Below are 17,229 nucleotides of genomic sequence, written 5' to 3' on the forward strand. Positions count from 1 at the left end.
TTTTACTGTTAACACTGTGTACCACTTCGACTTCCGGAGTCAGAGTTTGAACTCGACATTAATATTCATCGATCATCATTCTCACTTCCTATTTAAGCACAGATTTGCTAAGATGGTGACATAGATGGGGTCAGTTCTCCAGATGTCCCTTTCCTTAAGCTATGAAGTTGGCAGGATTCATTGAGCACATCACACTCTCTATTCTTGTGGGGAAAATTAGCGATTTGAAAGATGCTTTTGAATTCTAAAACGGATCCAGGAAAATGTGTTTACAACACAGTGCGTTAGCCACTCCTCCTTCAAAGTACATCGCGTTTCAGCTTTTTAGGGGCGCTCTTTTGGGAAGGGAAGCAGTTGCTTCCAGCTGTTGATACTTTTCTCAAATTAAAAACAAGATGCACGAGACTAGAAAAACAATGCTGGGTCATCTGGGTGCGTCAGATAAGGTAACTAAATCTAACTAAACAAATGAAAATAATACTGTCACTATGAGTTCAAGAATAACAGGCAAAGTTTGTCCAGGATTTGTTTGAAAGAGTTTTTAAAAATAAAGATTGCTTGTAAATCAATCAAAATGGAAGTGAATAGTAACAGATATGTTAATAAAGGGATTTAAAAATACTGTGTTCTAGGAAACAAGTTGGCTTGGAGATGAGTGAATATTTTCAAATGTTTTCTAATTAGTCACTGTTTCTATTTAATAAACACAATCAAAATCTAATTGCCCTATAAGGGTCAAAAGATAATTGAAATGGTGTCCCCATTGGCACATAGTTGGAGGACAGAGTTTCTTTTCATAGTTTGTCCAGGCAAGAGAAGAAGCACTTGAGATCTCCTCCAGCAGGAAGCCTTGGTGTCCGTCACCATTTTCACTGAGGGGACTTTCGTATGTCATTTAACGTCTCCAGGAGTAGTGTCATCAACTGGAAGGGGCAGCCTTTGATCTGCTGATCAAACCTTTTGAAGATAAACACGGAAAAAAGAGAGCAGAGAGTTCGTGCATGAGGAAATGATGGAAAAATGATGGCTTAAAATCTGACACTTAGAGGAGGGTGTGCATGTGTGTGTATGTGCTTGCGCTAGTGTACTTTTAACGTTATTTCCAGCTGTGAACATAGCTAACTCTATTGAGCATATTGAAAGTTGTTTTCCTTTGGTTCTTTGTGGCATAAATTAAGCAATAAATCTTGGAAACTGTGGTTATATTGTATTGTGTCTAGCAGTACATGAACCACACTGACCATCTACTCTCTTGACAACTTGGTTTTGTTGAAAAAAGTCATATCAATACTACCTGGGAAGCAGGACAAGTATATTTCACATTGTTGACTCACATGGTTATCAGTAATCTCTCCCTTTCTCTCCCTTTCTCTCTCTCTCTCTCCTCTCTCTTTGTCTCTCAATTAAATCGAACTCAGGGCCTTTTCACTGAGCCACATTCCATGCCCTTATTATTATTTTTTTTTTATTTTGAGAAAGATTCTCTGTAAATTGCTAAATTGCCCAGGCTTAATCTGAACTTGAAATACTGGCCTCAGACTCCTGGGTGCTGGGATTACAGGAGCACACCATCGCACCTGGCTTCTATCGGTTTTTGCTAACCAGGGAGATAATTAGAATCATTTATAGAACATTGGAGCATATAATTGCCTGGCTTTTGACCCTAAGCTAATCTAATTCAGGTGGCCTATGATGGCATTCAGATACTTTTTTTTTTTTTTTAGTGTCTTGGGGATTGAACCCAGGATGTTGTACCACTGAGCTACACCCTCAGCCCCATGAATTTTTTTCTGAAGACCCAATAGTGATTTTTAGTTGGAAACTACCACTGGTTGAAGCTTTCTTTAATGATATTTTAATTTTTATATAATTCTCTGATGTTCAGTTTGTCTCAACTTTTTGCATTTATAAGGAGGACTACTTTAGGCTTCTGCATTGGTGTGGCATTGCTCACGCCACATATATCACAAAAAGTATATGTTCTGTGACCCTTGTTCTGCTGGGGCTCTGGTGAAAACACAATAGATAAATAGATATCATTGCATTCTTACAAGTTTATTTATGTGTATGTCTTTATATACATATATCTATTTGATAAGTGGTGAACTTCATATTCATGTATAGTTACTCTTAAAGTGGGGTATATAGGGATTATTTGAGCTTGCATATAAAGCCACTTTTACCTGCCAGTGGGTCAGGGGCAAAGAGGAGGTCCCCGGTATTTGCCTTTTAACTACTCCACAGTCCATTCTGATGCACCAGGCTATGCCGCTGTACCAGAAAAACATTAGCTATTTTCTTTGCCTACTTTTGTCCAGAGAAAGCCAGGTTGGTGTCATCCTTGATTAATTCTGTGCTCTGACCTCCAAACTGTCCAAGGCACAGTAGAATAAGTACATTTGCCAAGCAATATAGACACTGTACATTCATTGTACTTTTCCCTGTAATTCTCTAAAAGTCCCTCTATGCTAGCTTCATACCAGCCACTTTCACTTGCTTGGTCTTAGTTCACCCCCTTAACGGCACAATGAACCTTTTTAATTTTTTGCCGTACTGGGGATTGAACCCAGGGTCCTTTCACTGAGCTATACACCTAGCCCTTTAAAAATTTTTTTAAAAATTTTTGAGACAGGTTTTCCTTTAATTTTGAATAATTGACGAAAAACATTTCTTTGTTTTACCTGAGGTATTTGTTTGTCCAGATGATGCTTGGGGTGAAAGGAGCTGGGAAAGTCCTTCCTCCCTGGCTTGCACATTGCCAATAAGTTCATCATCATGACACATTTATAGGTTCTCTGTTGTGCTAAGGATCTCACAATAGGTGGTGCCCATTGTGTTTATAAGGGATCTATAGATTTAGGGGAGAGATAGAAAAAAAGGTCACTACTAATTTGAGTCTTCACAAATACCAAGGGGAATAGCAAAGAAGAAATAATCTCAGGTTTGATCACTGAGGATAAAATCAACTTTTTGAGATCAAAAAACAAAAACCAAAAACAATAAAACCACACTTGGGGATAGGATTGTAATCCTGGAAAACACAGATTCAAGCAGTTTTGAGAATGTACTTTGAGGTAGCTGTATTAATAGCATTAAACTGCATGGGGGTTGGAAATTACATAACTTGTTAGGCAGGAATTCTGACTCCTGCTTGCAAAAGTAAATATAGCTTAAAAGAAAGGGATTGAGTATGGTTTCAATCTTAAGGTAATTTGGGGGAAGAAAAGGTTGTACAGAGATTGGCAAAGGTTAACAGTGTCAAAGGTTAACTTTGATAGAGGTTAACCAAGTGGGTGTTTCTGCAGCATAGTTCCAAGGTTCAGCTGTGGATGTGTCAGTTCTGATTAACCAGGGCTTTCTGACTCCATTTTAAATGCTCCAAACTGGGCTACTTCATTTTGATTATTTTCTTGGACAGGTGTTGCCTGGGCAAGTCTGGTCTGTGCACAGGTGGAGACCAGAGTGTGGGAAGGAATCAGATTTATTCAAGGGCCACGATCTTGAGAAAATACAGGGGCTCCAGGCATAAAGCTCCATCTTAGGAGATTCTAGGAATTTTTACAGGGCAAGAAAGTTTAATGATGAGGTGCTGAGTGGGCTCTTCATCATCTAAGACATGCGTCTCCTTTCTCTTCTTTCAGAAGACCTCCACCTCCTTAGGTAGCTTCTGTATTTCCTCTGGGACAAAATTAAAGACAAAGGAAGGGTGCTACAAATGTTTGGGGTTCTGTAAATCCAAAGACACTTAACATCTAGGTGGGGTTCTCTTTTGAATTTGGTTTGCCAAGCCAAAGGGAGGGGACCTAAATGGATTAAGGGAGAGGCAAGGCAGAGGCAAACAGGAGGGTAAGTAGTAAAGGCCAGGAACTGCTACTCGAAAGAGCTACCTGGTAGCTTTATAGAGATTGTCTTTGAGATGGGCCAGATGGGAGGATGCACTCTTACAGGTAGACAGACAGGGAGAGGGCAATCTGCACTGCAGATGACATTTTTGGTGGAGTAAATTTGGCTGGAGAAGGATTGTGCTGGGAGGTGTGATGAGCAGTTACCTGTGTCAAGTTAGCTAAACTGCATTCCCTGGCTCTCATCTCAGCATTGCTGTGGAGGTATTTTCCAAGTGTAAATAAAGTCTATAATCAGTTAACTTTCAAAAAGGGAGATTATCCTAGATAATGTTGGTGCCTTTGATTGAATCTGTTGCAAAGTGGGAAGAGCAGAAGTGAGCTTTTCCCAGGAGAGATACTGCCTGAGGGCTGCAGGTCCAGCCTGTGCCTAAGAGTTCCAACTTGCCCTTCCTGATGGACCTGCCCCATGAACTGTGGACCTGCCTACCTTGTAAAGTATCGCCTCACAATAAATCTCTTAAGTGGATTTTTTACTGGTTTTGTTTGTCAGGTTGAAACCTGACTTGTCCAGGAAGAACAGAAGGTAACAACTAAAGGACACTGATAGCCTTGCAGTTTTAAAATGAACCAAAGCACCTTTTGGTTGGATGCCATTCATCAAATTCAAGGAGATGGGTGGGGCCATTTTTCAGACTACCTAGTTGCTGAAACAGCAGGGAGATCTTTTGTTCTTACTTTTGTACCTAAAGCAGGCTTAATTATGGGTATCACTGCAATTTTGTGTAAAAGGAGCATACTGGGCCAGGGATTTAGCTCAGCGGTTCGGTGGTGTGCCTCGCAAGCACAAGGACCCGAGTTCGATCCCTGGTACCACACACACACACACACACACACACACACAGACTCACACACACCCAAAAAGCATACTGAAGGATGTACAAAACCCACATCTGTTCTTTAGGAATATTTTATTGATGAATTATTCACTTTAATTTTATGCATTTTATTAGATTCATGAGTACTTAATGGTTAAAATATCAAAAAGTATTGAATTTTTATTATTTATTGTTTATAAAAAAGCATTAAAATTTTCAACATTGACTTTTGGTTTATGAAGTCTAAAAATAACAACAAAAATAAATTCCTCTTTGAACCACAGTGAAAACACCATTAGAGCTCTACAACAAAAATAATCTTTTCTCTAATTTCGCACCTAAGGCAGTCTTCTAACATGACAACAGCATGTTCCATCCAGATGTATCTTTTACACTAACAGCACATGTGCTTAGCTTTCCTGTCTATTTTGTAGGACATACTTGATATCTTGCTGGCCTTGCTGTTTTGTCAGGTGTTTTTTATTATATTATACAATATGTTATTAACAGGAATATAAAATATCAATAAAATAATTAAATTTTAATAGGTATTGCATATTTAGAATAAACATCAACATGTTCACATCAGCTGTATATTTGCTTACAAAACCTAAATAATAACATCAGAAATAAATTCCTATATGAACTACTATGAAAATACTCATAGCACTCTACAATAAAAATAATCTTTGCTTCAATTGTCACACTCAAGGCAGTCTTCATACATAATAACTACACGTTCCATACATCTTGTGTGGCTTACACTGATATCACGTGTGCATTGCTTTTCTGTCCTTTTTGTAGGCTGTAATTGACATCTCACTGGTCTTGCTGTTTTATCAGAAACTTCTTACTATATTGCACAATGTGCATTTAGCAGGAAAATAAGATATCCATAAACTAAAATAGAACATCAAATACATCGTAATGAGCACTTAGAATAGACATCAACATTTTCACATCAGCTGTGTACTTGCTTACAAAACCTAAAAGATAACATCAGAATTAAATACCTGTGTGAACTACAGTGTAAATACAGACAAAAGTCTGCCAACAAAATAATCTTTGCTTCAATTGTTGTACCCAAGGTACTCTTCACACCTGACAACTGCATGTTCCATGAACAACAATCACTTATAGCACCTACGTTTTGTTTTCTTGTCCTTTCTTGTTGTTTTATTTGGTACCAGGGATCGAATTTGGGACCTAGTGCTTGCAAGGCAGGCAGCAGAACCACTGAGCTAAATCCCTGACCTGTTCTTGTCCTTTTTTTGTAGGACACAGCTGACATCTTTTTGGTTTTCCTGTTGTCATAGTAGGTTTTTGTCATGTTGTATCTGCCTGTCCACCTGTGAGCTCAGTAGTGTGTTCTGCATTTTTTTGGTGTTCCTGGGGCAGAAACATTTTGCTCTTACTCTGTTACAAATGATTTCTTATGAATTCTAGAACCAATACTCTAAGAAAATTTCTCCATGATATTTTGTACTTGTTATTTTTTTGGTAAACTATCAAACTGCCACACGTTTAGGTTCAAGTAAAATACAACCACTGGCCAACTCTTTGTGTTTAGGGTGACATCATAGCTGCTGCATAACTCATCAACAAAAGCTACTCCATTTTTAGTTTTGTTGTAAAAAATTGCCATCTCAGGCTTCAGTTTTGTTGAAGTTTTTCTTTCAATTTTTCCATCATGATGCAATGGTGACATCAGCAGTACCATTTTGTTTTTCTTTGCCATACACAAGGCCAATGTTACATCTTTCTGAAATCCAAAATTGGACTATACAATTCTATTTGCAGGTGCAACATTTCATTGGGAATTTCTGCTTTGTTCTTGTGTACTGTTCCTGTGCTGGTCAACTTGTGCTCTGTTAGCAAATGTCACATGATCAGAAACTGGTAAACTGATTGTTAAATGTCACATTTTGATTAGTTTGGGAGATGGAAGCAATGTCTGTTCACAGTATGATTTGGTTCATTACTATATGAGTAAAGATCTGGTGGCTGAGTTTCAGGGTAAATTCCTAAATTGAAAATATATATATTTGCATCTAGCAGGGCATCTACTTATATATTTTGAAGGTTTTTGGGGGGCATATACTGCCTACAGCTAGTGGCCAGGTTTTTCATATGCCATTGTACTGAACTAGGCTACTTCTACAGGAAAAATTCAAAAGGAAACTTAAAAAAAAAAGCCCTAAATGCGAGAAATTCAATGATGCAAATTTCATGGGTAAAACTCACCTGTTGCTCCTTTGGAGGTCCTATGCATACCTTGCTCTTCATCTGCCAAGTGGATGAATGTACACATGGGTTCCTGTTTTCTCCAGGCACAGCTACTGTGAGCCACAGCCAATTTCCACTATGGCAAAATAGATGTTTGCAGAACAGAAGAATGGCATGGGCATATTTTGCCCTCAAGTATACATGCACAGTACATGGATCATTATGTGAGTAAAAATACAATTTGACACTTTTGCACAAGTGTACACACCTTGCTATCATACCAAACAGGTGAACACAAAGATAATTTTCTGTACCCCTTAGGCTCAGCTACTGAGTTCCACAGCTCGCTACCATCATGCTAAAGTACATAATTTCATTGGAAAAGTATGGAATGGGAATTTTTACCATAGGAGGAGAATGACATGGGTGTCTTTTAGCTCCTATAATGCTCAGTGATGCATGTGCAAGAACTGTTACACAGACCATTATGTGTATAAAAATCTTGATATGACACCTTTGCACAGGTGTACACACCTTGACACTCATCATAACAAGTGGGTGAACACAAGGATTGTTAATTTTGTATCCCTCAGATGCATCTGCTGAGATGCACAGCCAGCTACCATACACCAAAGTATATAATTTCATTAGAAAAGTATAAATGGGTTATGGTAACCCACAATAATGCCCCGAGTTAACTATTCCCTCCCTTATTTTTCCCCTTAATTCCTCCAGCCTTCAAACTCTTTATGAATCAGTACACTAATCCTCAAGATAATAGTGAGGCACGCTTGCTAAAAGAGTTCAGGGTGCTGGCAGAGTTGGGTTGAACAGTAGCTTCCAGCATGCCTCACTCTTTTAAGGAAGATGGGATTCCTGCAGCCCACAGGATTTTGTTCCTCTGGCCAGTTCCCAGTGTACCAGGCAGTTCCAGAAGTGGTGAGAATAATGGCTGGGTTTTGGATACATATTCTAAGAATGAGGGTAAAACAACGTGTGGTAAGTTAAGCAAGTGATCATAAATATTATGAAATACCAAGTGATTGTGAATATTATGTTTTTGTCTGATGTAAGTTCATAAAAGTACTTACTCTGTACAATATTAACAAAAGTGCTTTGGTGTTTTTCACTCGTGTTTTGACTTTTAGGTGAAAAATTAGATACTGATTGAAATACTTTTCAAGGGGGAAGAACACTGGGCTGATTTTGGCCTTAGCCCTGTCTTTGACTAGCTATGGATACTTGGTCAAAACACATGATCTTCCTGAACTCCAGTAGCATCCTTTTTAAGGTGAAGCATTTGAGCCATTCCAAGGCCTCTTTCTCTTCTAAATTTTGTCTTTAATTTCTCACATCAAGATTCCCCCTGTAATTTAGCGGCAGATGGTAGTGTAAAAATGAGATTAAAAAAAAAAAAACAGCCTTTCAATATGCTGTTTTCATCTGTCAAATTTTTGCTCAGCTCTTCCTAACAACATTTTTTGGAACGAGCCATGTGTTAGGCAAGATTGCTCACAAGCTGGGCATGGTGGAGCATGCCCATCGTCCCAGCACTCAAAGGATGAGGCAGGAGGGCATTGAGTTCAAAGCCAACCCGGGATATATACCATGTGTCACCCAAAATAAGACCTAGCCAGAAAATAATCAGCCTTGAGCACTAGAGATCCACAATGCCAGCCCCAATCAGCCCATCCTTGCCTTACCTTCCATCACTGTTCTCTTGCTTGGTGGCTACTCCGTAAGGCAGGTTTAAAAAAAAAAAAGACAGGCTGATTGGGGCTGGCTTTTTGATCTCTAGTTTTCAAGGCTGATTATTTTCTAGTTAGGTCTTATTTTCAAGGAAGGAGGAAGTAATGAGACTTTGTCTTGAAAAACCAAAAAACAAAATTAAAAAACCAGAAAACAAACAAAAGAGAATTTACCACATTATTTATAATAATATTATATATTTTATAAAACATTGGTTTTGGTTATACACATTATAAAAATTAGTATTCTTCACCCTGACTTTCAGACACCCTTGTGTTTCTTTGTGGAGTTAAATGCACCAAGGGTCATATATTTAAAGTTTTATTCTGAGAGTGCAAATTGGAACATTTCAAGCATGCCAGTAATTATGTGTTTCAATTTCATTGTGCCTGTTAAATTTATGAATGCTAACCATCTGTGTCAATAAAGTTTGGTAAATGACAAAAAAGGGTTGTGCTTTATTTTGTCAGACATCTATCTAGTCGTGAAATTTGACCTTTAAACCCATTTCTACGTTTGAAGTATCTAAATATTTCTCTTCGCACATGGAAACAGCTCAAATATTAGATGACAAGTTTGATGTTGCAAATGGATTTTCCTTTAAAATACTGCTGCAGAGTATTCCCCTATGTTTGTCATGTATCTCTTTTTCCTTGGCTCACACAAGAGGGCAAGGCAATGACAGAAACCAGTTCATGAGCAGGGAGGAATGTGGGAGAGCCATAAGCATGGGGAGCAGGACGGTCATAATCTGGTCTTGCATACACGCCTAAAGGATTCCAGTGTTGGAAGACTGGAGGTTTAGGGTTGTTGGATCCTGGCTCTGCCACTTACCAATAGTGAGGCTGTGGAAGGATTTCATCACTTTTCAATCTGTGGTAACTTAGGAAAGATCCACATAGAATATCCATACAGAGGAGCACATGTCATGAGAACAAGGTGTGATGACTCTGCACAAGCAGAGCACACCCAAGTGATCACGCACACTAAGACCCAGCACACAAGCAGCTCCTGGAAGTTCAGTGATGCTTCTGACTACTACGCTTGCTCTTCTTACTACTAGCTTCTCCCTGCAGGGCAAAACACTGTCCTGATACATTAATCTTGCCTGTCATGTATGTTTTACAATTGGAATTACACGATTTGTACTTTTTATGTTGGGTGTCCTGCTCCACGTATTTGTGAGGCTAAATCCACACTGTGATGTGTAGCTGTGGGCTGTGCTTGTTAACATATGGAAGACCATTGTACAAATATACTACAATTTGCTCGTACACTCTACTGCTGATGAACATGTGAGCTTCTTGGTTTTAGCAATTATCAAGAGTTCTGCTATGGATATTTATGTAGCTAACTTTTGATACAGCATTTCTATTGGATAAATATGTAGAATTGGAACTTCCGGGTTTAACAATGTGCTACATTCCATTTTGGTAGATAAGGCCAGCAGTATATAAGAATTCTGCTTGCTCCGCATACTTGTTACCACTTGGTCTTGTTTGTCTCAGACAGCCAGTGGTGCACTGTAATATTAGAAGTTGGGTACTGTTCTTATTCCAATTTTCAGATGAGGAAACTAAAGCACAGAGAGGAAACTACATGAAAGTATTTGATTTTAAATAAAGCTGGAATTTAAATAAAGTCTGAGTCCCAAACACTCATTTTTAGGCTATGTGATCTTCCCAACCCTTAACATCTTTTTAAAAAATCTTTATTAAATAGTTTATTGATACATTTTAGGTATACAATACAATTACATTCATCATAGGGGATCTTGTGCCTTTTTTTTTTTTCTTTTTTTGCTCTATTTTGTTTTGAGACCGGTTTGCTATGTAGGCCACAAATAGCCTCCAACATGATATGTAGTGTAAGCTGGCTTCAAACTCTTCATTCTCTTGCCTTAGCCTCTAGAGTGCTAGGTTTAAAGACATGTGCCTACTTCTTAAGTTCCTTATAAAAAATGGGAATAACTAGTATTTACCTTCCAGGGCCTAAGATGAAATGAGAGGTCGTTTATAGGAATACCTCACATAGTGTGTAGCACATAGCAAATAGTAGTGCATATGTTTATTTTTGGTGTGGTTTTATGATGGAAAGAGATATTTTGAACTTATACTGTATAGATTGCTTCATTATGGGAAAGGGGTTACTGTTAAATAAATGGAGATTTCAATTTTTTTTTTTGTAGGTCCCATCTGCAGTCTCTGTGTCTCGTCTTTTGGAGCAAGATCTGTCACAATCTTCAGTGGCTTCATGGTAGCTGGAGGCCTGATGTTGAGCAGTTTTGCCCCCAATATCTACTTTCTGTTTTTGTCTTATGGTATTATTGTAGGTAAGGAACTTGTTCACAATGATTTTTCTAACTTTACAAATCACGTGCCATTTCACTTGTGTCAAGTATATTACTCAGTTCATGTAAGGAGCTTTACTAATCATTCACTTTTAGGACCATTTCTCCCAAAGTTGTTACTTTAATAGCCTGTCTCCTTCAAGGCACAGGACAATGGGTTTCCATGTTAGCACTTGTCTCTAAATAGCACAAAAAAGGACAAGTGAGAAGAAGAAAATAAAACTTAGATGTCATGGCATCTGTCACTTCTCAGGCTTAGGAAGCGTCCCCTGTCCCATTGGGCAGTCAAACAGGACTCTGTTGAGATATTTGTGTTCACAAATAGCTCTTTGCGATCTACAATACCTTTTGTCAGGCCCAAATCAAAAGTTACAATGGAAGTAACAAGTATATTTTAAGGCACGTGGTTGTTTTGTTATGGTTTTGGGTTTTTGAGACAGGCTCTCACTGTGTACTCCAGTCTGGCCTTGAACTCCCTATGTAAATCAGACTGACCTCAAACTCATGATGACCCCCCTGCCTCAGCCTCTGAGGGCTGAAATTATGGGTATGTGCTCCCATGCCTGGCTTTTTTATTTTAAAATTTTTGTTTTAATTTTTATTTTTAGAGATAGGCTCTTACTATGTAGTTCAGGCTGACGTTGAGCTTACACAAGTCCTCCTGCCTCACCCTCCCAAATGCTGAGAGCCACCATGCCCAGCAAACCGATTCCTCATGTGGACCTTCTCAAGTGGCCTGGGGACTCTTCTCAAATCCAAGTTTTTCAAAGGAGTTTATGTTTTCACTTTTACACTCTCGAACCAGTGAAGGGTAGGGCCTTAACTGATTACTTAGATACCTTCAAGGCATCTTTCCTATTGTCCTAATGCAAAGTATTTGGCTTCTTTTCAATGCTAATCTTTTCAGCAAATATGCTGTCCTTTAATCTTGCAGGTTCTTTCTAGTGAAACTCAAATCTTTACAATTCATTCAGCTATGCCATTTGCTCTGAATTCTCCGTGTGGATCTGGCTAAAAGCCAACAACTGTACCTATTCCACAGCCTGAATATTGGGCTGCCTTGAAATTTCCTTCACCAGATTCACTAATATACTACCTTTAATCTCAGTCTCCCACAGAGTTTGAGGACATGAGCATAACCAGAGTATAACATATGTGGTCCATAGTACAACTGCCCATGGAGCCTTTATTTCTAACTGAAACCTCCTGAGGCTGATCTTTCTGATCTTTACTGTGTACATTTCCATCAGTGTTCTGATCTTCTGAGCTCTAACTAGAATCATCAAGATCAGCTTACCTCTTTCTAGGGCTGCTCTAGCCTGCATCTCCAAATTTTTCAAAACTCTTCCTGTGAACCAGTTCCAAAGGCTTCTAAACTACCTGGTCAAGTAATCACGGTAACAACCCCATTTCTTTGGTACCAAAATTTGTCTTAGACATTTTCTCATCACTAAAACACAATATCCAACACCCACAACTGAAAGAGGAGAGGTTTATTTGGGCTCATGGCTTTAGGTTTCAGTCTATAGCCTGCTGACTCCAAGGCGGAAACTGCACTGTAGAAGGGCCTAGGCCAGGGAAAGCTGCTCACCTCATGGCAGCCAGGAAGCAGAAAGAGAATGAGGAGCCAGAGAGGGCAGCATACTCTTAGAGAGAGCTCTCAGTGACCTGCCCTTTTTTCACCCAGGCCTTACCTTCTAATGTACCTATACCACATTCAGCTATATCATCCCCATGATCAATTCATCTTCCAAAAACCCTGCCTTGAGAGCAGTTTGGGTTATTAAAGAGGTACCACTAAATCAGAAATAGTTGTGTAATAGATTAAAGAATATAGAAAATGAAATTAAGCCTATATTAGATATCCAATTACAATCTAAAATATCAGAATAACATTGACATATATTATTTGGCATAATTCTGTTTTACCCATTAATTGACCTTTTAAGAAATATAATCTTGAAAATATGTTATGTTGTTTAGGTTTTTATACCTCAAGTAAAATGGTAGCTTGCTAATTTTCAAGTGAATCTAAGCCACACAGCCAAACGTATAACTCAGACTTCTATTTTCTCAATAACTTCACCAAAGCAGGAGGCAGACATTGTGGTGTGAGGTTAGGGATGTCGTGAGAAGGGTGGTGGTGATATAAGGAAATGCATCCTACTGAATTATTGAATCTTCTTTCTCATTAGTTATTTTTGTTTTTCTGAAAAGAATACTTCATATCCATTCTTTGCATTCTTTTTTCAGAATTTATGGTTTTCTTAATATTCCTTCTTTGATTTGGAAAAATCAAATTTTCTCTTTCTGTATTTTTTTTATATCTGTACAACCCCCATTGAAATAGGAGAGAGAAAAACCCCAGTTTTGTAGACAATGATGGCAACTGATATAATCACTATTTCCTGTATATTTACCTTAACCAAAGTCAGTTCAGAAGCCTCTTCTCCCTCCCACCTTTGAGATGGTTTTGTCACTAAAGATAGTCTTTTGATTCTCACAGTTGTACAGTTGTAATAAGAAAATTATTTTGTAATATAGTCTGAGTCTATGTCTACATAATCCCTACATACATGAGTGAAAAGTGAAGAAAACCATAATCTAATGTGTAATTTAGTACATACAATATTCTAGATAAAGATACCAAATCTTACATGTTTTATACCTCATAATTTTTACAACTGTCTTGTGAGATTGTTTTAAAGCAAAGGAAACTGAGAATTAGAGAGTCTTAAGTGATTTTCCATTGTCACAGCATGAATCATGTCATTGAAAGATTTGACTCAGACATGTATAACTTGTAACATGTAAGTGCAATAAAGAATGAAACCAGCATTCAGTGCTGGTGCCCTGTGTGTTGGCAGGGGGAGTTTAGGAGTTTACATGCAGCTGAGTCCTGAAGGACAGGTAGGATGTAGTTGGGCGGGTGTGAGTTGTGAGGGGAGAAAGGGTGGTGTGAGGACAGTCCAGAGCCCAAATATGCAGAGCATGAGGCAGAATGGAAACAGCCGTCTTTTGTACATATTTATTGAGGAATATACCAGTTCACCTGGGGAACTGCAAATATATCAAAGCACAGAGCACAGCAGAGGCCTGATGAGCAAAGGCTTTGTGTCTTTATCACAGGAGCATGATGTACTTGAGTGCTAGTGGGCAGAAGTTTTGATTGGTGGGAAAAGCCATGGAGGTTGAGACTGCTTTTAAGTGGTCCGAGATCAGATCAGAAAATACTAAGAGGTGAACCAAGGCTACGGCAGTGCAGAGATGGAAGTTGACAATTTAGGCATGTGTGTGATACTGACCTGGGTGTCTGGCTTGATGTGGCAATGTAGGGACCAATCAGAGAGAGCTTCTCTAAAGAACAACTCATTTATCTGGGATTAGAATAGCCTCATAGTGGGTATGTAGGTGGCACAGAAGGAGGTTGAAGGAAGGGTATGTTTTTAAAGGTGAAACGAGACAGATTACATAAAATAATTTGAAACAAGAATTCGTGGCTACAAAGGTCAGTAACAAGGATGTTGCCAGTCCTAGGTTAAACGGCTGCTAGGCAGGTGTTTTTGTAGAAGTGTTGTCTGTGGCAGCTTGTGGCAGCTTCTGTGATGGGTTGTGGTTCTGGCTGAGCTTTTGTGAATAGTTCTTGTGATCAAGCATAAGTGTGTGAGATCTCATTTTTTTAGACGGGATTCTCTGCTCTTTTATTTAGGACCCCAAAGTCCTTTTAATTATATGGATTATACTTATATTTAATTCCATTGAAATTTATTATATTTAATGAAATTTTAAAAATCTTTTGAAACTCATTTAAAGATGATAATTCATCTTTAATTAATATGAAATATTAATTAATATGAAAAATACATTTACTATAAAAAATAACTATTCTCCAAAACAAAAAAAGATTAGCAAGAAAAGTGGCATTTCATTTTACATATTTGTAACTCTCTTTCATGTCTGGCTTTATATAAGATATGAGTCTTTATATCTTCTGTACCCAATATGTTGCAAGTGTTATTTGTGTGTTTTTTTTCTGTTTGAGGCAAGGCCTCCTTATGTAGTACAGACTAGCCTTGAACTTGTGTAGCCCAGTCTGGTTGCAAACTTGAAGTCCTCCTGCCTCAGCCTCCTCACTGCTATGATTAGAGGTTTGCACTACCATACCTGGCACATTGTGTTTTTGATTGAAGAATAGGAAGAAAACCTTGGCTTGTACAAAAACATAATTCAAAAGGCAAGAGTTTCTATAATAGTCTTTTCAGGCAATTTGGTAATATACTAAAACTTAGTAAGTGATAATTTCCTAAAGATTAATTGAATATGGAACATAGCACCACATCAATATATTTTTCTTACTAAGGCCATTTATTTATTCTATACTTGGCTCTTCATTCAAACTTGACTTTATAATGTCATGAATGTTTATTTGAAAAGTTTTGATGTTCTGAGTATTACTATCATTTAAAAATGTTTTCACATTTCATTATAAAGCATCAAAAGTCACATTAACACATTAATTTTTTTTTGCTTTTGGAGACAGAGTCTCTCTATGGAGACCAGGCTGGGCTTCATCTAGCTGTGTAGCCCAGGCTGGCCTCAAATTCACAATTCTCCTGTCTTGTCCTCCTGAGTGCTGGGATTCCAGTGTGTGCCCCCATGCCTAGCTAAGAGTCACTTGTTAATATTACCAAAAAGCTCATTAAAAAGTCTCTATATATTGGGAAACTGTCAATGCATGGTGGTAGATACCAATTTTCTGAAATTCTCATCTTTTGCTGCAAAGCCTGACTTTTACCATTGATGGCAATCACTGCTCCTTGTTTCTCTTGTTAGTTCATTTGCAAGAAAATAGCTGTCAAATACCTAAGGTGTGTTACCACACTTTATCTATCAAACATTCTTTCAAATAAAAAACCAGCCAAGATATGAAAAACAATGGCCATTTTACCTGGCTACTAAAACAGTTGCTTAAATGCTTTTCCTCCTAACAGCTCTTGTAATTCAGAAGGAACATTTAGAACGAATTTGTTTTTACAGTGTGTGGTGGTAAAAGTGATAGTATAAAGTTTAGTACAAATATTTTGATTTGTCCTAAAGATTTTATAGTTTTATTTCTCTTGTGTACCATCAGTATAAACGTGAACAGAGAAAAAAGCAGAGATCATCTTGGTACTTTTGTAAAAATGGTTAAGTCATGACATCATGGACTCCACGAGCCCTGCGACCTCTCTTTAATAACTGCTGGCTTCAAGTCATCCTGATACAGATATATGGAGATTTCAGGCAACATTCTGCTTTTCTGAGATTTTGAAGGAAATGTATTTTAAACACGCAACAATTTTTTTAAAAATTTAGAATGTGAAAAACAGCGACATAATTTTATCTGAAATCCACATCCTTGAAATCATTTTTTAAAAATTCATTTTAGTTTAAGGTTAAAAGTATACAAGTAGCTGTTTCTACTTTTGGGTGTTGGCATTCAGTAACCCAGAATATCTTTTTTTTTTTTTTTTAATCACATTTCCAGTGCCTAACATTTGAGAGTCTGACAATGAAATCTTAGAAAATAAATCCATTCCCTTTCCAAAGTTTGTCAGAAATGCAGTCTCTTTTAGGGGTGACACATTTTGGCATTAAAATTAATCTTCAAGCAGATATCATTTCATATCTTTTTTTTTTATGGTATTGGAGTTTGAGCCCAGGGCTTTTGCCCTGAGTTACATTTCCAGCCTTTTCCTTTTCTGTCCTATCCCCTCCTTGCCTTGCCTTCTCTTCTCTTTCTTTTTCTTTTTGGAATAAAATTAGTGAGAATCTCACTAACTTGCTAAATGGCCCAAGGTTGGCTAGAACTTGTGACCCTACTGCCTCAGCCTCTCAGAGTACTGGGATGACAGATGTGTACCACCAAAACCACTTTTATTTAATGTCTCAAAGAGTCCTATATGTAACAATGACAACAAAAATTAATCCAACTATTGTTTTAGTTAGATAGTGTAGACATGGAAGGAGTCTAGGAACTCATACTCTGAAGTTAGCCAGTAAAAGAATTTCTAGTGGAGATACTTGATTACACCTTTCTTTCTTTTATTCTTGTGCATTTAAAGTAATGAAACCTTAGGGCTGGGATGTAGCTCAGAGGCACAGTGCCTGGCAAGTGTGAGGTCCTGAGTTCAATCCCTGCTAA

At 38.0% G+C, this 17,229-nt stretch overlaps 1 protein-coding gene across 4 annotated transcripts in view; it reads left to right on the forward strand.

Moving 5' to 3' along the window:
• Positions 1 to 17,229, forward strand: part of Slc16a9 (solute carrier family 16 member 9) — a 52,251-nt gene that overhangs the window by 27,978 nt on the left and 7,044 nt on the right. For 2 of the 4 annotated variants that reach the window (XM_010603000.2, XM_010603009.3), the window contains exons 3-4: positions 7,051 to 7,170; positions 10,884 to 11,027. The exons of 1 other annotated variant lie outside the window; for it this stretch is intronic. In XM_010603000.2, the coding sequence (XP_010601302.1) occupies positions 7,051 to 7,170; positions 10,884 to 11,027 (264 nt within the window). The remainder of the gene's footprint in view (positions 1 to 7,050; positions 7,171 to 10,883; positions 11,028 to 17,229) is intronic. One more of the 4 variants, XM_010603020.2, reaches the window with a different exon arrangement.

Source organism: Fukomys damarensis, unplaced genomic scaffold (genome assembly GCF_012274545.1).
Source record: "Fukomys damarensis isolate Sample0158 unplaced genomic scaffold, DMR_v1.0_HiC HiC_scaffold_20, whole genome shotgun sequence".
NCBI lineage: Eukaryota > Metazoa > Chordata > Mammalia > Rodentia > Bathyergidae > Fukomys > Fukomys damarensis.